General features: G+C 41.6%; 1 protein-coding gene and 2 long non-coding RNA genes across 3 annotated transcripts; 1 reads left to right on the top strand and 2 right to left on the bottom strand.

Annotated features, from left to right (window-relative positions):
- Positions 1-257: 257 nt before the first annotated feature.
- On the top strand, positions 258-1,177 carry LOC117186016. Its single transcript, XR_004471179.1, has 2 exons — positions 258-589; positions 650-1,177. It is a non-coding gene; the product is annotated as an uncharacterized LOC117186016 (long non-coding RNA).
- Positions 1,178-12,259: 11,082 nt separating this feature from the next.
- On the bottom strand, positions 12,260-13,159 carry LOC117186011. The gene is made up of 2 exons (XR_004471176.1): positions 12,863-13,159; positions 12,260-12,787 (listed from the first exon to the last, which is right to left on the bottom strand). It is a non-coding gene; the product is annotated as an uncharacterized LOC117186011 (long non-coding RNA).
- Positions 13,160-17,530: 4,371 nt separating this feature from the next.
- On the bottom strand, positions 17,531-21,023 carry LOC108155475. The gene is made up of 7 exons (XM_033386056.1): positions 20,919-21,023; positions 18,454-18,805; positions 18,357-18,395; positions 18,255-18,290; positions 17,997-18,187; positions 17,776-17,932; positions 17,531-17,709 (listed from the first exon to the last, which is right to left on the bottom strand). Exons 2-7 carry the CDS (start codon positions 18,692-18,694, stop codon positions 17,570-17,572), a joined length of 804 nt encoding a protein of 267 aa, XP_033241947.1. The 5' UTR covers positions 18,695-18,805; positions 20,919-21,023; the 3' UTR covers positions 17,531-17,569.
- Between the last annotated feature and the right edge of the window lie 720 nt (positions 21,024-21,743).

Genomic DNA, 21,743 nt, shown 5'->3' with positions numbered 1-21,743 from the left:
CGGCGCTTTTGGTTTTTTCACCAAAATTGTGCAGCGTATAAAAACGAAAATTCTAGTAATGCATCTGCCTCAGTGAAAAAACATAACAGAGGCAGATATAATTTTGCATGCTACCTCCACTGCCTTGGTCATTAGCAAGAGCCTTAAGCAATAGGCCACCACCCTGTTTACCGTTCTGGAATTTCTTAAATGACACAGACACCCGCTTAGTTTCAGTCAGTAGTTTGTGACTTGTTCTTTTGTTCATATTGTAAGTATAGTTCTGCTTAGCGCAGTGCAGCAATGTGGGGAACACCGCTTCGCAGTGGTGCTACGATCGGCCAATTCTTCGAATTCAATTAAGAAAATGTTCAGCGTCTGAAAGTGGTAGGTATTTGATGTGTTCATTTACCTTGTACATAATGAAATACATACATATACTAGTGGGGTAATTCCATGAAATAGCGCTGCTTGCAGTTTGCGCACCTACTAAAAGACGGTCGCTGCTCAGAACACTGCAGGTCTATTCCATTTAAAATGGAAATTCTCAGCCATCGTTAGCTTCTTTCTGCTACTCTCAACAGACATAGGAATCTCCACCGATGGTTCTGTGAGTATTTGTGAATAAAGTATTTTTCAATTGGTTGATCGACTTCTTTGCTTGCTGAAGAACGATGGCACCACAGCGATGGAACGCCAGCAACAACCGATTCTTCTGATACTTCGGACCCACCGACACCACCCATCAAGAAGCGGAAGACAATGTGAAGACCTTGACAGATGGAATTTTGAAGGAGGTAGGAGCACAGAATGAAATGCAGAGCGATTTCATTGGACCGCCACCTTGCAATGCATTCGAGTGACGACATTACCTTCATAATAATTTGCCTTGAAGAACAAAATTATTCTTTACTGTTGCTGCTGGAGTGGTAACCTCAGCCAGTTGATGCCTTAATCATCAACTGGCTGGTGAAGCCACTGCAGCAGCAACAGTCCAGACCAATCTTGTTATTGAAGACAAAGTTAGGACCGGAGCCAAAGGAAATCTGGACTCGGACTATCTGCTGATAACATTTTGATAACGTTTTTACAAATTGAATGAAATTAGATAACTAAATACTCGGACTCATTTAAAAACGAGGGGCAACGTTGTGAGTCGCTGCTACGGCCGCGACTCTACATTCATACCCGATACTCAGTCAGTACGGCTTCCCTCCGCCAGAGTGCGCACACATTTACGAAGAAGAGTGTGTAAGAAAGAGACAGACGGCAATCTGGTAGATATGGTTATTCTCTACGATTATGTCTATACGTTTTTTAATTTTCTCGCATTTAAAAATTGTGGATGCCACAGACTTTCGTCTTTTGCAGTGTCGGAAGGGGGCCAGGCGAAATTTTGAAATAAACTTGTAACAGTGAGATATCACAGAAGTGTGGATACCAAACTTGAATACTCTAGCTTTAATAGTCTTTGAGATCTATGGATGCCACAGATTTTCGTCCTTTGTGGGAGCGGAAGGGGGTGGGGCGAAATTTCGAAATTCACTTGTGCAGGTTCGATATCACAGGAGTGTGGATATCAAATTTGGTTGCTCTAGCTCTTATAGTCTCTGAGATCTAAGCGCTCATAAGGACGGACAGATGGACAGACAGACATAGATCAATTGACTCGGCTATTGATGCTGATAAAGAATATATATGTATACTTTATGGGGTCGGAAACGCTTCCTTCTGGACGTAACACACATCCATTTTCACCACAAATCTGATGTACCCTATACTATTTTGAGTATCGGGTATACAAAACTAGAAATTTCCCTTTTCTGAGTCCACTACCAGGAACTCGATCTCTCTTTCGCGTTCTCTCTCTCTCTCTCTAACAAACATACATATTTACGTATAATCAAAATCAGTCTCTGAAAGGGTATCCAAATATGTTATTCATTGAGACTATCAAGAGCCTTAGAAAATATGTGAATGATAGCACTATGCAACAGCCAGAATAAACCGTGGCACCAAGCTCTGCTTTCCTGATAGCCCTGGGGTAAATGATGACTTGTAACTAACTTATGGTTTTTTGTATGGACTTGTATGTAGCTAAAGCTACACAGCCTTCAGGGGCGATTGATAGCTGCTTTCAATAGCTATTCAGAATTAAGAAGTTTTCCATACTAGGTGTACCATACAAGGTGCATATGTGGAAAAAAGCAAGCTTACCTTTGAACCAAATATTTAACTAACAATACAACAAACAGCCATAATTTATTATAACATTTTGGAGCCCCAAGGCTATAAGAAAAAGTCAGTCTCGACTTTTTTCGAGTTTTGATTTCGAGCTTAATCTTGTTGCATGGTGTCTACTTAATAATGACCGAGAAAATGCACAGCATTATTCTTAATCAAATGAAACAATTCATGATTTGAACAGATATACATTTGTTTGTACAAGCTTTTATTCTCATCAAAGAATGCCTGTTAAATTTCTACATTCTACAAATTTTGAACGTTAAATTTGTCAGTCACCTGGTAGTCTGGTTAGCGCCAACAGCGGCTCCTCTGGCTGGAAGAGCATGTATGTAGGTCAGCTCCCCCAAACGATCGTAGAGGTAGCGGCCGGTGATCAGGTTCGAAATGACCTTTAGCCAGGAGGAGAGTTGGGGGCGCACGGGCGTCAGCTGGAACATATCCTCCACGTAGTGGATGTTGCCCATCGTCTGGGGGTAGCAGTAAACGAACTCCCGGAACAGGAGGCAGGGCACCGTGACGTGGGCCATGAAGTCTCGCCGGTCCTTAAGGACATAGCAGAGGACAAAGTAGCGGTGCTGCTTTGGCCGGTGGCACAGATACATCTGGAACTGCAGGACGTCGGCGAAGCGGAAGAACAGTTGCATATCCTCCGTCCGCGGTATGGCACGATCGTTGATCCGATCCACCAGGTCCCCAAACGCGGAGAACGCCAGCCTCGCGTTCACCCCCAGCAGCTTCTTCTCCAGATTTAGGCGAGCGGCCACCGAGAAATTGGGAGGAATCGGCAGGGGGCCAATGACCCGAGCGAGAGTCGTCGAGGGTATAGTAATCACGGGGACGTCATCGGACATGATCGGACAATCGATCGACACTGGAATCTGCCCCTTCGACTCCTTTATGGATCGCACGTCCAGCAGGGCGACCACACCGTTCTTGTCCGGTCTCGCGCTCATGCTCCTCGCTTCCTCCTCCTCCGCTTCGATTATCCTTTGATATCGGATCTCTTCTTCCTCGTCTAGCTTCTGGCGGAATCTTCGACGGATCTCCTGTATGGTGGCACTCAGCCGCAAAGTGTTCCTGGCCTCCGCATTCCTCCGACTCGGACTCCGCGCCCGTGTAGCCTCGTACCGCAGCCCCTCGTAGGCCACTGCCTTCGATCCCAAGAAATTCCCCTCCCGCTGCCGGTGCTCTGCCCTGATATTCTTTTCGGCACTTACGTCTCGCACCTTTCGTGGGCTTCTGGGTAGGCGGTGGGGGGAGCGTGACTCGCTCTGCCGATGGAAGTATCCAGGGGAGCTAGCGCGCTGGTGCTGTCGGACGCTATTGTGGCGTTCATGTGTCCTCTCCAGATTCTCCAGACAGATGTCTGTATTTTTCGAGTAAGCCATTGTTAATTTTTTTTTTTCACTTACAATGCCACGAAAAACTACTACAATTTTTCCAGTTTCTGGTTTAAAACTTAAACTTTTTTAAATGAAAGAATTTCCAAAACCTGAATGAAAGATGATAAATTTGTCAGGGATCCCGTTTAGAGGGGCTTATTCCATTCCGTTTGTCAAAATATAGAAGAATCGATGGAGAAACGTTTGAAATACATACATATATTATCCATCGATAATCTGCCATCTCTGCAGCCCCTTCCTTCGATCGTTGTTTTCTTTATTTTTATTCCCTACGATTCTTACATATTCCGTTTTGCTAATACTCGTAGATACCTATGGACGTGCACTCGGATTTTTCGCACTACCCACCAGGGGATACCACATGCCCGATGTGAAATTTCTGGTTTTCTGTCATTTGAGCGGTAGCAAGGTGGTTGTACCTTTGTGAAGCGTACAATAAATTGATATATATGTGGGTTGGTGTGCAGTTTCGTACGCCAAGCCCAAATGATGATCAGATCCCTAAACACAATGAGCAGCAACGACGATCCCATCGCTAAGATAACGACGAGCAACAAGGATCCCATCGCTAAGGAGACGACGAGAAACGAAGAGGCCATCACAGAAATAAAACGACGACGGTGAACGAAAGACGAAAAAACCAGGACGGGAATGCAAGAGTGTGTTCACAAAAAACTAAACGACGTAAAAGAAAGAAGGCAATTATCCCAAATTTACTAAACATTAACTTAAAATTAACTATTAAACCTAAAATAAATAGAGAGAATATCCAATTACTACAAAAACCACACCACCTTCAATTTAATGGAATATTAACATGTCGGGTTTCTATTAAAACTCGGATCTGCTTCCATTGCAACACGTCAAATAGCGAAAGCTCCGCTGGGAAACTCCAATAACTCAACTAGTGTAGAGATGTGCCAGTTTATACACCGAACATGTCTCAAACGAACTCTCTGGATTAGATCCCAGGGTCTTCGACTCTGGCCGAACGGCTACCGCCGCGTCAATATGAGCCAGCCAGCCGTAGCTCCTCGTCCTCTCCGGAGGTCCAAGGGATTTGCTCCTGGCTGTACTGTGGCAGGCACTAATCATGATGACGCTGCTGTGTTGCTGAGTCGACAATGTGTCGTCCCGTTTGCTGCAGCAGAGACAGACCAGTGATTGTCTGGGAACCGGGAAATATTGTCAGCAACCCTCCATTCTTACGCCGCCGAATCAAACGCTGGGCTTCAGCTTCGAGACGGGTAAGTGAATCGTTATATAATTTTTGATATATTTTACAATATATCTTCCTTCGCAGAGAACATATGTATGTACCCTACGATTTTCCACAAAACACAAAACAGTACGATTTCCACCCGCCACACGGAGTCCTATCCAAGCTGTTGAGAAATGAGCATTGTAGTTTTTAGTTCAATGTTCATGTATATTACAACTGCCCTATTCATACGCTCATGATTGTATTGCACCGCTTAAGTAACTATTTTAACGCGCATAGCTGTGTTGTCATTGCTTGTGTCCAAAACATAGCTGTAATGTTCTCACACGTATAGCTAAAGCCCGCAGCTGCACACGCATACAACGATGTGTACCGTTTTGCATTGGACCGTCGCATCGCCTGATCTTTCAATTCCCTTTTAGTCCCTTAGTCGAAATCTAGATGAAACCAACCGCACGCATAGTTTATACAGCCGCATCATAGACACCCCACGCTATTCATATACATGTGTAACATAACCACCCATATTAAATAACCTATATATGAAAATAAATAAGCTCAATATATTAAAAGATTATACAGTCCACTAATTCATAACCACAAGCATTTCCGAGCCGTATTCGAGACTGGCGTTTTCGTATCCGCCACTTGCAAGATACGAAGCTAACAAGTCATCGTCATTCTTCGACCTGGCCATCGACAACAAGGACTTTGACTACGGCAACCAAGATCTCGTTGTTGTTAGGTTTAAGGATATACGCGTCCATTCAATTAGATAGTAGAAAAAATTGTTTTCCACTTGTTTATTTATTTATACTAAGCTAAGTTTACGTTTACAAACTATGCCAATTTCTATATCGAAACTTAAAAGCAAAGTCTCTCTTATGTAATCTTTTGTGATTAGAGGCGAATCAAGTTGCACTCGAATCAACTCTTTGTATGCCTCACAAAATCAAAATCGAAATAGGCGTACCTCGATTTCTCGAGACAAAAATGCTGGCCCATCAGTGCATTATATAGATATCTATCTGTACAAGTGTACAAAAGGACACGTACCTAGATTGATTCCGGATACGGACACGGCCTATAAAAGTTGCATGAAAAACATCGAATAATAAAACACTAAATTAAAACCTGACAAGGAGAAATTTTATTCGCAAATGTGGAGCCAGACTTGCCGAAAATGATCGGCATTTTATAATTTGTCATTAGCTTGTAGAAAACAGATTAGTTTGTATGCATTTTTGCAAGAAATTGATTTATTGATTCAAAAAAACAAGAAATTTTACTAATCTTATAACATTTGTGAAAAAAAGAGAAGGTTTTTTGTCGTCGGGTGTACACATTATAAGGTAAGCCAGAAATTAAAGTTTTTCGCCTCTTCCAAAGTTTCAAAGCACCGCGCAGAACTCGTGTGGTTTCTTTGTGCTCTCTTTGTATTAATCTCAAGTGCTACGGGGAAAGAAGTGCGGAGAGAGCCGACTATCAATCGAGCTTTCAATTTGTTCGCTTTGCCGATTCTCCTCCATTGTTTTGCTGTGTTTACTTTGGAAGCGAAATGCAGCTTTGACAGTTATTTGTGTGCTTTTTGTCCACGCTGTCGAAGCACGGTCCCGTCGCAAAACACGTTTGAAACTGCCAGCGTCGACAAAAAAGATAAGAGCAAGCCCGTTTGATGCCCTTTAAGATGGATCGTTCGTGTGATAACTGCATACATTCATACGTACATCGTATGATGTATCGATGCTGTTTCGATAATCTTGGATGAACTGTACACACGTACGGGGTATGTTTGCATTTCTAAACGTTTTCTTGAATTATATTCGGGACAAGACAGTTTTCTCACCAATCCTTTCACCCAATTTATATCAGTCTTCCCATCTAATGGGTTGTTTATGCTCTGGATAATCAGGAATATATGTATGTACCTTATGGGTCGGATATGCTTTCTACTGTGTGTGCAAGCATCCGGTCGAAATAAAAATACCCTCTTCAGGGTGTATGTATGTGCTCAGGTGAAATGGAAAACAAACGCATAGAGAGGCGGGAACAAAGCAAACAGAGCCATAAGCGAAACAAGGCGCAGGACGGATGTGCGGTAGCTGCGGATGTCAGTGCGGAAGCGGATGGTGGAATAGTTAGGTAAGTGAACAAATAACGAGATATTATTGCATTCGAATAAAAATTCCGTAAAAACTGTCAATATCTCTCAATTTGTAAGGTTTGGTTGAGATTTATTTGTATGCATATGTACATATGTATTTACACTAGGATTTGGCTGCTTTTGACGTGTGCCACTGTACCTTTACCGACACTCGGATCTGTACGGATTCCCATTAGACTGAGACTTGTAACTCCTTGCTCTCTTGACGCCTTGTTCCAATACTTCGACCCTGCTCTTAACCAAAGTTTGCAGAGCGAATATAAAAGTCACAATTTTATTGACAGACAATCAGAGCCTTCGACAGTCTTCCATATAATTCTTCCCCCTGCCACCGACACTTCTGACATACACGTGGCCCCCTAAAACAAGGACAATTCAAGCGCAGAAAAGGGAAAGAATGAGACGTACAATAGAGAGAGATAAGCTGGCTTAGAGAGACGAGTGAGTGCATGCGGAGCGGAAATCTGCTAACCTGACCTGATAAGCCACTTTCAAGCTATGAATTTTTCGAAATGGTCGCAAAACCCCCATTCCGAGCGGATCCCGCTTCTGGATATAGAATGCACTGATGAACCAGCATTTTTGTCCCGAGAATTGAGTTACGCCTATTTTGATCTTGAGAGGCATACAAAGAGTTGATTCGAGTGCAACTTGATTCGCCTCTAATCACAAAAGATTACATAAGAGAGACTTTGCTTTTAAGTTTCGATATAGAAATTGGCATAGTTTGTAAACGTAAACTTAGCTTAGTATAAATAAATAAACAAGTGGAAAACAATTTTTTCTACTATCTAATTGAATGGACGCGTATATCCTTAAACCTAACAACAACGAGATCTTGGTTGCCGTAGTCAAAGTCCTTGTTGTCGATGGCCAGGTCGAAGAATGACGATGACTTGTTAGCTTCGTATCTTGCAAGTGGCGGATACGAAAACGCCAGTCTCGAATACGGCTCGGAAATGCTTGTGGTTATGAATTAGTGGACTGTATAATCTTTTAATATATTGAGCTTATTTATTTTCATATATAGGTTATTTAATATGGGTGGTTATGTTACACATGTATATGAATAGCGTGGGGTGTCTATGATGCGGCTGTATAAACTATGCGTGCGGTTGGTTTCATCTAGATTTCGACTAAGGGACTAAAAGGGAATTGAAAGATCAGGCGATGCGACGGTCCAATGCAAAACGGTACACATCGTTGTATGCGTGTGCAGCTGCGGGCTTTAGCTATACGTGTGAGAACATTACAGCTATGTTTTGGACACAAGCAATGACAACACAGCTATGCGCGTTAAAATAGTTACTTAAGCGGTGCAATACAATCATGAGCGTATGAATAGGGCAGTTGTAATATACATGAACATTGAAGTAAAAACTACAATGCTCATTTCTCAACAGCTTGGATAGGACTCCGTGTGGCGGGTGGAAATCGTATTGTTTTGTGTTTTGTGGAAAATCGTAGGGTAAATACATACATATGTTCTCTGCGAAGGAAGATATACTGTAAAATATATCAAAAATTATATAACGATTCACTTACCCGTCTCGAAGCTGAAGCCCAGCGTTTGATTCGGCGGCGTAAGAATGGAGGGTTGCTGACAATATTTCCCGGTTCCCAGACAATCACTGGTCTGTCTCTGCTGCAGCAAACGGGACGACACATTGTCGACTCAGCAACACAGCAGCGTCATCATGATTAGTGCCTGCCACAGTACAGCCAGGAGCAAATCCCTTGGACCTCCGGAGAGGACGAGGAGCTACGGCTGGCTGGCTCATATTGACGCGGCGGTAGCCGTTCGGCCAGAGTCGAAGACCCTGGGATCTAATCCAGAGAGTTCGTTTGAGACATGTTCGGTGTATAAACTGGCACATCTCTACACTAGTTGAGTTATTGGAGTTTCCCAGCGGAGCTTTCGCTATTTGACGTGTTGCACTGGAAGCAGATCCGAGTTTTAATAGAAACCCGACATGTTAATATTCCATTAAATTGAAGGTGGTGTGGTTTTTGTAGTAATTGGATATTCTCTCTATTTATTTTAGGTTTAATAGTTAATTTTAAGTTAATGTTTAGTAAATTTGGGATAATTGCCTTCTTTCTTTTACGTCGTTTAGTTTTTTGTGAACACACTCTTGCATTCCCGTCCTGGTTTTTTCGTCTTTCGTTCACCGTCGTCGTTTTATTTCTGTGATGGCCTCTTCGTTTCTCGTCGTCTCCTTAGCGATGGGATCCTTGTTGCTCGTCGTTATCTTAGCGATGGGATCGTCGTTGCTGCTCATTGTGTTTAGGGATCTGATCATCATTTGGGCTTGGCGTACGAAACTGCACACCAACCCACATATATATCAATTTATTGTACGCTTCACAAAGGTACAACCACCTTGCTACCGCTCAAATGACAGAAAACCAGAAATTTCACATCGGGCATGTGGTATCCCCTGGTGGGTAGTGCGAAAAATCCGAGTGCACGTCCATAGGTATCTACGAGTATTAGCAAAACGGAATATGTAAGAATCGTAGGGAATAAAAATAAAGAAAACAACGATCGAAGGAAGGGGCTGCAGAGATGGCAGATTATCGATGGATAATATATGTATGTATTTCAAACGTTTCTCCATCGATTCTTCTATATTTTGACAAACGGAATGGAATAAGCCCCTCTAAACGGGATCCCTGACAAATTTATCATCTTTCATTCAGGTTTTGGAAATTCTTTCATTTAAAAAAGTTTAAGTTTTAAACCAGAAACTGGAAAAATTGTAGTAGTTTTTCGTGGCATTGTAAGTGAAAAAAAAAAATTAACAATGGCTTACTCGAAAAATACAGACATCTGTCTGGAGAATCTGGAGAGGACACATGAACGCCACAATAGCGTCCGACAGCACCAGCGCGCTAGCTCCCCTGGATACTTCCATCGGCAGAGCGAGTCACGCTCCCCCCACCGCCTACCCAGAAGCCCACGAAAGGTGCGAGACGTAAGTGCCGAAAAGAATATCAGGGCAGAGCACCGGCAGCGGGAGGGGAATTTCTTGGGATCGAAGGCAGTGGCCTACGAGGGGCTGCGGTACGAGGCTACACGGGCGCGGAGTCCGAGTCGGAGGAATGCGGAGGCCAGGAACACTTTGCGGCTGAGTGCCACCATACAGGAGATCCGTCGAAGATTCCGCCAGAAGCTAGACGAGGAAGAAGAGATCCGATATCAAAGGATAATCGAAGCGGAGGAGGAGGAAGCGAGGAGCATGAGCGCGAGACCGGACAAGAACGGTGTGGTCGCCCTGCTGGACGTGCGATCCATAAAGGAGTCGAAGGGGCAGATTCCAGTGTCGATCGATTGTCCGATCATGTCCGATGACGTCCCCGTGATTACTATACCCTCGACGACTCTCGCTCGGGTCATTGGCCCCCTGCCGATTCCTCCCAATTTCTCGGTGGCCGCTCGCCTAAATCTGGAGAAGAAGCTGCTGGGGGTGAACGCGAGGCTGGCGTTCTCCGCGTTTGGGGACCTGGTGGATCGGATCAACGATCGTGCCATACCGCGGACGGAGGATATGCAACTGTTCTTCCGCTTCGCCGACGTCCTGCAGTTCCAGATGTATCTGTGCCACCGGCCAAAGCAGCACCGCTACTTTGTCCTCTGCTATGTCCTTAAGGACCGGCGAGACTTCATGGCCCACGTCACGGTGCCCTGCCTCCTGTTCCGGGAGTTCGTTTACTGCTACCCCCAGACGATGGGCAACATCCACTACGTGGAGGATATGTTCCAGCTGACGCCCGTGCGCCCCCAACTCTCCTCCTGGCTAAAGGTCATTTCGAACCTGATCACCGGCCGCTACCTCTACGATCGTTTGGGGGAGCTGACCTACATACATGCTCTTCCAGCCAGAGGAGCCGCTGTTGGCGCTAACCAGACTACCAGGTGACTGACAAATTTAACGTTCAAAATTTGTAGAATGTAGAAATTTAACAGGCATTCTTTGATGAGAATAAAAGCTTGTACAAACAAATGTATATCTGTTCAAATCATGAATTGTTTCATTTGATTAAGAATAATGCTGTGCATTTTCTCGGTCATTATTAAGTAGACACCATGCAACAAGATTAAGCTCGAAATCAAAACTCGAAAAAAGTCGAGACTGACTTTTTCTTATAGCCTTGGGGCTCCAAAATGTTATAATAAATTATGGCTGTTTGTTGTATTGTTAGTTAAATATTTGGTTCAAAGGTAAGCTTGCTTTTTTCCACATATGCACCTTGTATGGTACACCTAGTATGGAAAACTTCTTAATTCTGAATAGCTATTGAAAGCAGCTATCAATCGCCCCTGAAGGCTGTGTAGCTTTAGCTACATACAAGTCCATACAAAAAACCATAAGTTAGTTACAAGTCATCATTTACCCCAGGGCTATCAGGAAAGCAGAGCTTGGTGCCACGGTTTATTCTGGCTGTTGCATAGTGCTATCATTCACATATTTTCTAAGGCTCTTGATAGTCTCAATGAATAACATATTTGGATACCCTTTCAGAGACTGATTTTGATTATACGTAAATATGTATGTTTGTTAGAGAGAGAGAGAGAGAACGCGAAAGAGAGATCGAGTTCCTGGTAGTGGACTCAGAAAAGGGAAATTTCTAGTTTTGTATACCCGATACTCAAAATAGTATAGGGTACATCAGATTTGTGGTGAAAATGGATGTGTGTTACGTCCAGAAGGAAGCGTTTCCGACCCCATAAAGTATACATATATATTCTTTATCAGCATCAATAGCCGAGTCAATTGATCTATGTCTGTCTGTCCATCTGTCCGTCCTTATGAGCGCTTAGATCTCAGAGACTATAAGAGCTAGAGCAACCAAATTTGATATCCACACTCCTGTGATATCGAACCTGCACAAGTGAATTTCGAAATTTCGCCCCACCCCCTTCCGCTCCCACAAAGGACGAAAATCTGTGGCATCCATAGATCTCAAAGACTATTAAAGCTAGAGTATTCAAGTTTGGTATCCACACTTCTGTGATATCTCACTGTTACAAGTTTATTTCAAAATTTCGCCTGGCCCCCTTCCGACACTGCAAAAGACGAAAGTCTGTGGCATCCACAATTTTTAAATGCGAGAAAATTAAAAAACGTATAGACATAATCGTAGAGAATAACCATATCTACCAGATTGCCGTCTGTCTCTTTCTTACACACTCTTCTTCGTAAATGTGTGCGCACTCTGGCGGAGGGAAGCCGTACTGACTGAGTATCGGGTATGAATGTAGAGTCGCGGCCGTAGCAGCGACTCACAACGTTGCCCCTCGTTTTTAAATGAGTCCGAGTATTTAGTTATCTAATTTCATTCAATTTGTAAAAACGTTATCAAAATGTTATCAGCAGATAGTCCGAGTCCAGATTTCCTTTGGCTCCGGTCCTAACTTTGTCTTCAATAACAAGATTGGTCTGGACTGTTGCTGCTGCAGTGGCTTCACCAGCCAGTTGATGATTAAGGCATCAACTGGCTGAGGTTACCACTCCAGCAGCAACAGTAAAGAATAATTTTGTTCTTCAAGGCAAATTATTATGAAGGTAATGTCGTCACTCGAATGCATTGCAAGGTGGCGGTCCAATGAAATCGCTCTGCATTTCATTCTGTGCTCCTACCTCCTTCAAAATTCCATCTGTCAAGGTCTTCACATTGTCTTCCGCTTCTTGATGGGTGGTGTCGGTGGGTCCGAAGTATCAGAAGAATCGGTTGTTGCTGGCGTTCCATCGCTGTGGTGCCATCGTTCTTCAGCAAGCAAAGATGTCGATCAACCAATTGAAAAATACTTTATTCACAAATACTTTATTCACAAATACTCACAGAACCATCGTTGGAGATTCCTATGTCTGTTAAGAGTAGCAGAAAGAAGCTAACGATGCAGTGACGACCTGCAGTGTTCTGAGCAGCGACCGTCTTTTAGTAGGTGCGCAAACTGCAAGCAGCGCTATTTCATGGAATTACCCCACTAGTATATGTATGTATTTCATTATGTACAAGGTAAATGAACACATCAAATAACTACCACTTGCAGACGCTGAACATTTTCTTAATTGAATTCGAAGAATTGGCCGATCGTAGCACCACTGCGAAGCGGTGTTCCCCACATTGCTGCACTGCGCTAAGCAGAACTACACTTACAATATGAACAAAAGAACAAGTCACAAACTACTGACTGAAACTAAGCGGGTGTCTGTGTCATTTAAGAAATTCCAGAACGGTAAACAGGGTAGTGGCGTATTGCTTAAGGCTCTTGCTAATGACCAAGGCAGTGGAGGTAGCATGCAAAATTATATCTGCCTCTGGTATGTGCTTTCACTGAGGCAGAGGTAGTACAGATCCAGAGTTTCATATCCATTTATGGATAACTAGAAATATATGGAACAAATAGGAGTGGGCACGAACATCCCAGATTGAAGCAAATGCCAGCCGATGCAAAAAATAAAAATGAGCACAAGCTCCAAAAAGGTATTAATTCCAAAAACTTAAAACCTTTTCTATACGCGATACTCAAAAAGAGTATAGGGGTATATTACTTCTATGGCGGATGTGTCGAGTCGGTATAGCCATGTCTGTCTGTCTGTCTGTCCGTCCGCCAGTGCGTCCGTCCGTCTTGTTTGATGCCTAGTTCTTAGAGGCTATAAAAGCAAGATCAAATTTTGCGAGCAGACTCCTGTGATATCACACTGAATCAAGTCTGCCTCGAACAAGAACAGAGAGAGTCAGATGTAACATCGTTTCCGCTCGTTTCTTTGTTATGAATGACCAAGAAAATTTTGCAAGCTTCTATTGTGACGAGTCCAATAAATGATCGCGTAAATCGTTATAGTGACTTTTACCACTCATAGGTGCATTGCCCTTAACCTCCGTTACAGTATCGGCTCCCCTCCCGAGCTGACTTTTGGTCTCCCTTTTCCCTGCGTTTTGTGAACAGTATGAGCGCTTTGTGTCATGTAAATCTCTTCAATGTAGCTCCGTCCCGCTCTTATTGGCCGTCTCCCTCCCGGACGGGTCCTCTGCCGTAACTTAAACTTTCAGCTGTAACCGTACACAATTTTAAATTTTTCCCAGCCGCACGCACTTAGGGGGTGGAAAGGGTGTGTTTTGGGTTTAACAGTGAATTAATACAGGCAACAGAAAGTGGGAAAGCACCATAATTAAGATGAGCGTTCACGGGGCAATTATGTGACATCGACTCGCCAATTTTTGCAGTCTGGGTGCAGTCTGAAAGTCTTTGGGGAGGAGGGTAAGGCACAGTGGACTAAAAATGATGAGTTAGGGGTAAAAAACAAACATTTGAGATTGCTGTCACAACAGGACTCAGCTCGAAACACACAAATAAAGATTTTTCCACTCAAAAATTAAGCCTTGGATAAACATATCAATAGAAAAAACGAGAAAACGAGACTTTTAAAAACAAAAACAGAAAATAAAAACACCTGGATATATTTGCTTTTTTTTTAAAGAACCAACCAGAATGAGTTGTGAAGAAGCATCGGGCGATAAGGCGGTTGACCAGCATCCGAGCATGCACCAGGCCATTGTCGGGTTGGTGGAGCATGCCAAACGCCTGAAAATGTTGACTGTGGACGGAATCGGAGCGGAATGGTCCGTAACCGTTGGCCGCCCGATGAGCTCCGGCCAAGGCTGGCGCGGGCCTGCGCTCCCATCTCGCTTTGTTAAACGCAATAGGAAATTTGAAATCAAGATGTTGCGTCTGTTGCGGAGCTGGGATTCTGATCGTGAGGCTACCACAAAGCCACCAGCACCACTACCGTCCCAACAATCGTTGGCAAACGCCCTGAAACTGACCAATAATATGCTCGAAAGCTACAAAACGTCAGAGATCCTGGTTGACAAGTTGATTGGGGACTCGCTGTCCCTGTACACCAACCTTATCACCCAGACACAGATGCATCGCAACATCCAGCTGATCCAGCAGCTGGAGATAGAGACAAATGACCGCATCCTGGACCAGCTGCACTTCGACTTTGATTTAGAGTACGAGTCCGGGAATGTGCTGGCCATTCCTCGCAGCTACTTCCAGCCCTTCCAGTGCCCTTCGTGCTCCAAAGGATTTCCAGAACAAAAGTCAGTGGGCATCCAAACTCAGGAGCATTATTACTTGCCATCGCTCCGAGGCCAGGATGGCGCTCTCGTCGTGGCTGCCATCGTCAATATGGACCATCCTGAGGGTGACTCCAGACAGGGCGGCAGCAACAACTCGATGGAGGAGATAGTCAAAAGTCTGAAGGATATCTCTAACTTTTGCCAGATCATGACCAACTATAACGACGGTTTCAAACACAAAAAAACTGTATTGACCTGCGGAGACGTATCGAAGGACACTCAGTTGCTCCAGGACAAAATTCGTGTTCGGTGCAAACTCAATATTTGCTTCTACAAAATGATGATCATAGCGGAGGCCAAGCTAATGAACCAACTGCCACACAAAGAAGCAGCCATAGGGACAGGCGGAGCCGGTGCCGGTGTCGGTGCCGGTGCCCCGGACGAAAGCTATGGCGATGGCCAGGCAGGGATGTAAGGCCACCTGTAATAATATAACCACATCAATAAATGTTGCATATATTTTGTTAACGTTCGACACACTGTGCACGACTCTCCCTCTAGATGTGCATCCTCGAGTGTGTACATACATATGTATGTATGTATTTGAGAGAGCAAACTTTTCTTGTTAAGCTGCAGATTGAATGGCGCCGGTAAACACAAATTGAGAAGCAGGAGAGCCCCTTGGGGGCGCCTGCCCGATCCCCCCACCGCACCCCCCATTCCGCCTTCAGCCGCCAGTGATTGAGCCAAATCCATGCTCATAACTAATTGCCAACCCCGACGAAGTCGCCGTCGCCGTCGTTAGTAGCCTTTGGCAGCACTGCAAAGTTTAAATTAAGTTGCGTGTCATAGACGAAAAGTTTTCCACTTATTCAAAAGAAGAACGTGCTCCTCCTGTCCTCTAGTACCCAAGAATAGGAGCAGTATCAACAGCACCAGCATCAAGCCACAAACATGTAAAAACACAAGAAAAACAGAAAAAATGCTGCATAAGTACGTAATATCCGGGCCCGAAGCCCTCGATTTCTCTGCAGCTATGTACATACATATATGTAGGATCCTAATATTATTCACAGTGAATTTTTGTCTGTTTGCTGTCCACGAACTCACTACGAGATTGTTCACAGTGGCATCTTACGTTGCCTTCTTTACGACTTACCTTTTGCTATTATCCACTGCCTGTCCCATTGCTGTGCATGCCTATTATCATTATCATTATTATTTTGGAGCAACAAACGCGATGCAGACGCAGTAAACAGTTATATTTTAGAAAATATTAACGAAAACTGTCTGACTGAAGACCAAACGAATGCAATTCACCGAAATGCAATGCATTTCGGACCGATTCAAATCAAATCACGCACGGGGGCTTGCATCTAACATGGTTTTAGCTATTGGGAAGCAACAAATGACACTATGCAATAAAATGGTCGAAAGCATATAAAATATAAAGGTACAGGATCGCGCCTTAAAAGGAAATTAGCATCTGAGCTGGCCTCAGAACAAGGGCATTCAATTTTACTCCTTGTAAAACGAGCCAGAAGTGGCCTCTGTATCAAAGAAAACCATGAGCAAACTAGTTGCTATAAACAACTGGATTTAACTCGCCGATTTAGAATGTAAAATCTGAGAATCTGAAATTTTGAGTAAGCACGCTTCATGCATGGATTCGATTTTTGGAGTTTGTGTTAAGAACTCTTTATAAGTAGTATTGAGTTGAAGAAATGTCGTGTCAAATGACATGAAAAGCTCAACATATCATTGCGTAAGAAGTGTATGCAAGAGAAGTTGTGGGCTGAACTAGGCCCAAATGTAGATGCACCTAAACAGAATGAAAGCGGTAATAGCAATGACGGAAATACTGCAAGACGAGCATTCTCGAATGGTAAGATATTTTTTCGTCTGTTTTAAATTTGGATTACAAAATCCTTCACATTTCTTCTAAGCACATAATTGATTCCGAAAAATTCAAACCCCTATTCCTTTAGCCCCAACTGTGCACAAAATATTGGTACAAGGAATTATCATGGTACAAATTATGAACACCTCAGAGGCGCGGAAGAAAGTACATATGTACATAAAAAGAGCGATAGAAAATTTCATGCTTCGGCGACCGCGACTCTACATTGATACCCGATACATAGTCAGTATGGCTACATTGAGCGACAATGTGTGCATGCGGGAGAGACAGAAAACGTGTCTGAGCATGTCGTCGGGCGCTGCGTAGCCACTGCAAATTAATTTTTTCCTTTTGGCTATAAAAATTATCTGATCTGATCAATGCATTGATTGCATTGCTTCCATTCCATTGCAATGGAAGTAGAAAATAATTTATTTTAGCCAAAAAATCATGCACTTAATAAGCGATGATTTTAGTGGAAAAATCATGCATTTAATATACAAAAATAATACATTCATTTGTTTATTTTTCCAATTAGCTTTATTTATAAAAAATTATTATTAATTATTTCCTAAGGTGGCCAGAGCTTTGTATTTTCTGTCTCTTGAGCTCTTCTGAAAATGACTATTCTTAATGTTGTGAATAGCCTTCCGAATCACTTTTTCTGCTGGCTCGTTGGGTATTTTCATCTTCACCGCCGCTGAAATAATATGAATAAATTAATTAATTAATTATTATGTTTTTTTAAAGGTTTTTTTAGACCTACATTCCAGGACATTATAAAATTCTTTACAATTTTTTAGCGAGCTCTTCCCCGAAGTACCGTCTAAGTTGTATTCCAAAATGAGCTTCTCGTCCAGCACATTTTTTAAGCTGCATGCCATCGATGTGCTCGTCCCCATTAAGTTCCGTAATTTGTTGATCTAATAAAAGAAAATAATGAAAAAATAACAACTAGCTGCCATAGAAGGATAGGCTACCACTCACATAGAAATCGGTGAGCTCCGGAGTTATGATAGAGTTGAAATGCTCCAACTCCATTGTCGACTCTATCGGGAACTTCATGGCATTTGGTGATAGATCTGGCTCTTTTGTAATCTGTAGCTTGAGCAGAGCCACCGCCTCCGCCAATGTTTCTGATAACACATCAACTTTTTTTTCTAAATTAGAAAATGTTTCTGAAATATAAACAACAAAATACATATTAGTATATATGGATTTTAAACTTTCAAATCGATAACTTACTTTTAAATGCAGCCATTATACGTTGCTCTGCCGAAACTGTAATCAAAATTTTTTTAGCTATTGTGCATTGTGTACAAAGTAATTAAAAATTCATGTACTTACGCGATATTGGCTGTTCTTCTGGCACAGGTTCTGTGAAAACTATGTCAATTGGGTCAATACTTATTTCATACATCAAGCTCACAAATTATATACTTACGCTCTGCATCGAAGATTAAACGCCTAATTTTGGAGCCATCCTGCACTATATCAATATCATCCTGAGCTATTTCAACATCTTCCTGCACTGCTTCATTATTTTCTTGTATAACTAGCTCTGCGCTATCTAATTCTCTCTGATTTTCCCTTTCTACTCCTGGGCGTTCGAGAAGCTCTAATTTTCTAGCTATCTCATCCCTTTCTTTCTTAACTAATCTTCGCAAATGTCGATTACCATCCATTTTGGTATCTTTACTTATTTTAATTTGGTTTTGTTTTATAATATGAATTACTTGTTATTATCAATTAGTAAACAAGGAAAAAAAAGCTTTAAAATTTGAAATTATCGCAATCTGTGAATGAATAAATTTAATAAATGAGTGAGTATAAGTTAAATATAAGTTTTTATTAATATATATATATGAACATGCATACACTCCCCGACACTTGAATACGACATACTAAAATGTACACTTTAGGCACCAATATTTCCGGCACAAGCCAAAGAAAACGGTGAATTTGAATTTTCCTCAAATCTCTTTTCAATTTAGCATAAATTAAAAAATAATAGCAATATTCATCAAAGTAGATTGAGGAAAAAAATTTAATTGACATAACTCAAATTTCCGTTCTCAAAAAATGCGACACTTGAATACGACATTCACATTGAAACATTTTTTTTTATTTTGGATGTGGTCGCGACCGGACATCAAATAAATTCTCAATTCTCAATTCTCAAATTCTCATGTTTTATTATTTTAGCACTAGCTTAAAGTACAGTTTTAGATTTTTAAATCGAGTTTTAGTCGCGTTTTTTAGATGCGGCTCGCAGATGAGATTTCATAGAGTTCTCGGAAGTAGCAATTTTAGTTCGGTTTTTTATGTTTTTGCCATAATGTTTCAGAACATACCTAGTTTTACTAATTTTATCACTTATTTTCATTACTGATGGACCTACTTCCCTCGAGGCTTTTATTGTCGATTTTTCGTCCTTTGAAAAGAACTTACCACAACCCAAATTTTTTCTCGTAATAAGGACACTCTAATTGATTTTTGAGAATTTATTCGATGTCCGGTCGCGACCACATCCAAGATAACAAATTTTTCAATGTGAATGTCGTATTCAAGTGTCGCATTTTTTGAGAACGGAAATTTGAGTTATGTCAATTAAATTTTTTTCCTCAATCTACTTTGATGAATATTGCTATTATTTTTTTTTTAATTTATGCTAAATTGAAAAGAGATTTGAGGAAAATTCAAATTCACCGTTTTCTTTGGCTTGTGCCGGAAATATTGGTGCCTAAAGTGTACATTTTAGTATGTCGTATTCAAGTGTCGGGGAGTGTATATGTACATATATACACTAGTGGACAGCTAAATGTGGCTCTATTCATACAAATTTGTGATAATATAATATTTCTCGAAGAAGTGAATTATATTGGACTATAGAGAAACTGAATTTTCAGCACATAATGAACATCACACAAAAGCAGAAATCTAAAACTGAATAAAATAACCCAAAAACTGCGGCAAAACGACTTAACCATCGAAATAATCAGAAATCTAATAGATCAATGTATGTATTTAACTTAATATATTTTTATACCCGATACTCAAAAAACCAAAAGGAACAAATAAATTTGCGGTGGCTACGCTGCGCCCGACGACACGTTCAGACAGATTTTCTGTCTCTCTCGCACGCATTCTTTGTCGTGTCGTTTAATGTTAGCGCCGTCTGCAGGAGGAGAGCCATACTGACTAAGTATCGGGTATAAATGTAGAGGTGCGGTCGCAGCAGCAACTCACAACGTTCCCTTCGTTTATAAATATTAATAAGCTTTTTATTTGTGAAAAATACGACTTTTTAAAGCAACGAAATCATTATTTTTTCACTGTCCACATTTAGTTGTACGCTAGTGTATATATGTATGTACAATTACTCCATTTTCTTTTTCCATTTATTTTCTTTTATATTTTACTAAGCTACTAATAATTCGGTTCAATTGTATAAAAAGAAAGAATTCGTTCGCTTTTAAAACGGATGTTTGTTTCAACAAAAACAATTTTCACTGTAGGTCAGCGGTGGCCTGTTCATTTACAAGACACGCGAAAAAATACCTACATACCTGCTCGAGCCAAGCCGAACAAATAAGGGTTACTTTTTTTGCTTTTTTTTGTTGTTTGTTTTGCTGCTGGACTGCTCACAAATTGAAATTTCGTGCCCACCGCAGATTATAAAAATTTAATTCGCTAATACGGATTTACATTATACCTTATTCTTCTTATATCTTTATTCTTCTTTTATTCCCGAGCATACGAGAAGAATAAAGTATAATGTGAATTTAGCGAAACCATAATATAATTTGAACACAGTTTTTTCACAAATTTGACTTTTTATACAATGAAGATTTTCTTTATTTACCACGCGCGCACACATATTATTAATTATTTAAAAACTGCACTTACCTGATAATAATAATTATCACAACACTTTCGCTTCGTTTGCGCACAATTTGACGATTGCAAATAGCAAATGCAAAGCGAAGAAAGAAAACAAGTTCTGACGACGCAGGCGCAAAAGAGACGAAAAGAAAAAACGAAGTTCTCTTCTACTGCGCACGATCGGCAGAACCGAATTACGTTCGGCACGCGCGGAAAAGAAAGAAACACAATTGTTACCCCAGAAATGTACACTACGCAATGATCACAAGCCACATTGACATATTTGTTAAAAGCAAAGGTCCGATGGCCGTTAATTTGATCAGGATTCAACTATCGTGTTGAGTATGTAAAAGGCACTTGAAATCAAGCGGATAACTTGTCAACGATTGCACAGGATAGCGTAACAGAACAAAATCAGTTGTGTTTAAATTTTGAAGACAGAGCAAAACCAACAAGACGTGATCCTCTTTTAACAAAACTGTTAGTTGCAGTCGACAACGATTCTGTATCGAAGCTGCAAGGTGAACAATAGAAGGAATTCAAACGGATAGATAGCGAGCTCTCAGTGGAGTATAGATGCATTTTATGGGTAAATTTCTTAAGTATCTACATACACTTGTCACACTAGGGAGTAGTAAAGTCAAAAGCCATGGTAATATCACATATGTATATGGTGGCCTGGCATAGATAAGGACATAGAAAAACTTATAAGCAAATGCGATTCAAGGCAACAGTTGCAAGAAAGCACAAACAAAAGGGCATTGATACCATGGTATCCAAAAGAATCTGTTCGGCAACGCATTCATGTAGACTTTACAGGTCCACTTCCAATATCACCTCTCGGTTCAC

This window comes from Drosophila miranda, chromosome XL, assembly GCF_003369915.1.
Source record: "Drosophila miranda strain MSH22 chromosome XL, D.miranda_PacBio2.1, whole genome shotgun sequence".
NCBI lineage: Eukaryota > Metazoa > Arthropoda > Insecta > Diptera > Drosophilidae > Drosophila > Drosophila miranda.
This window is presented reverse-complemented; position numbering and strand designations above follow the sequence as displayed.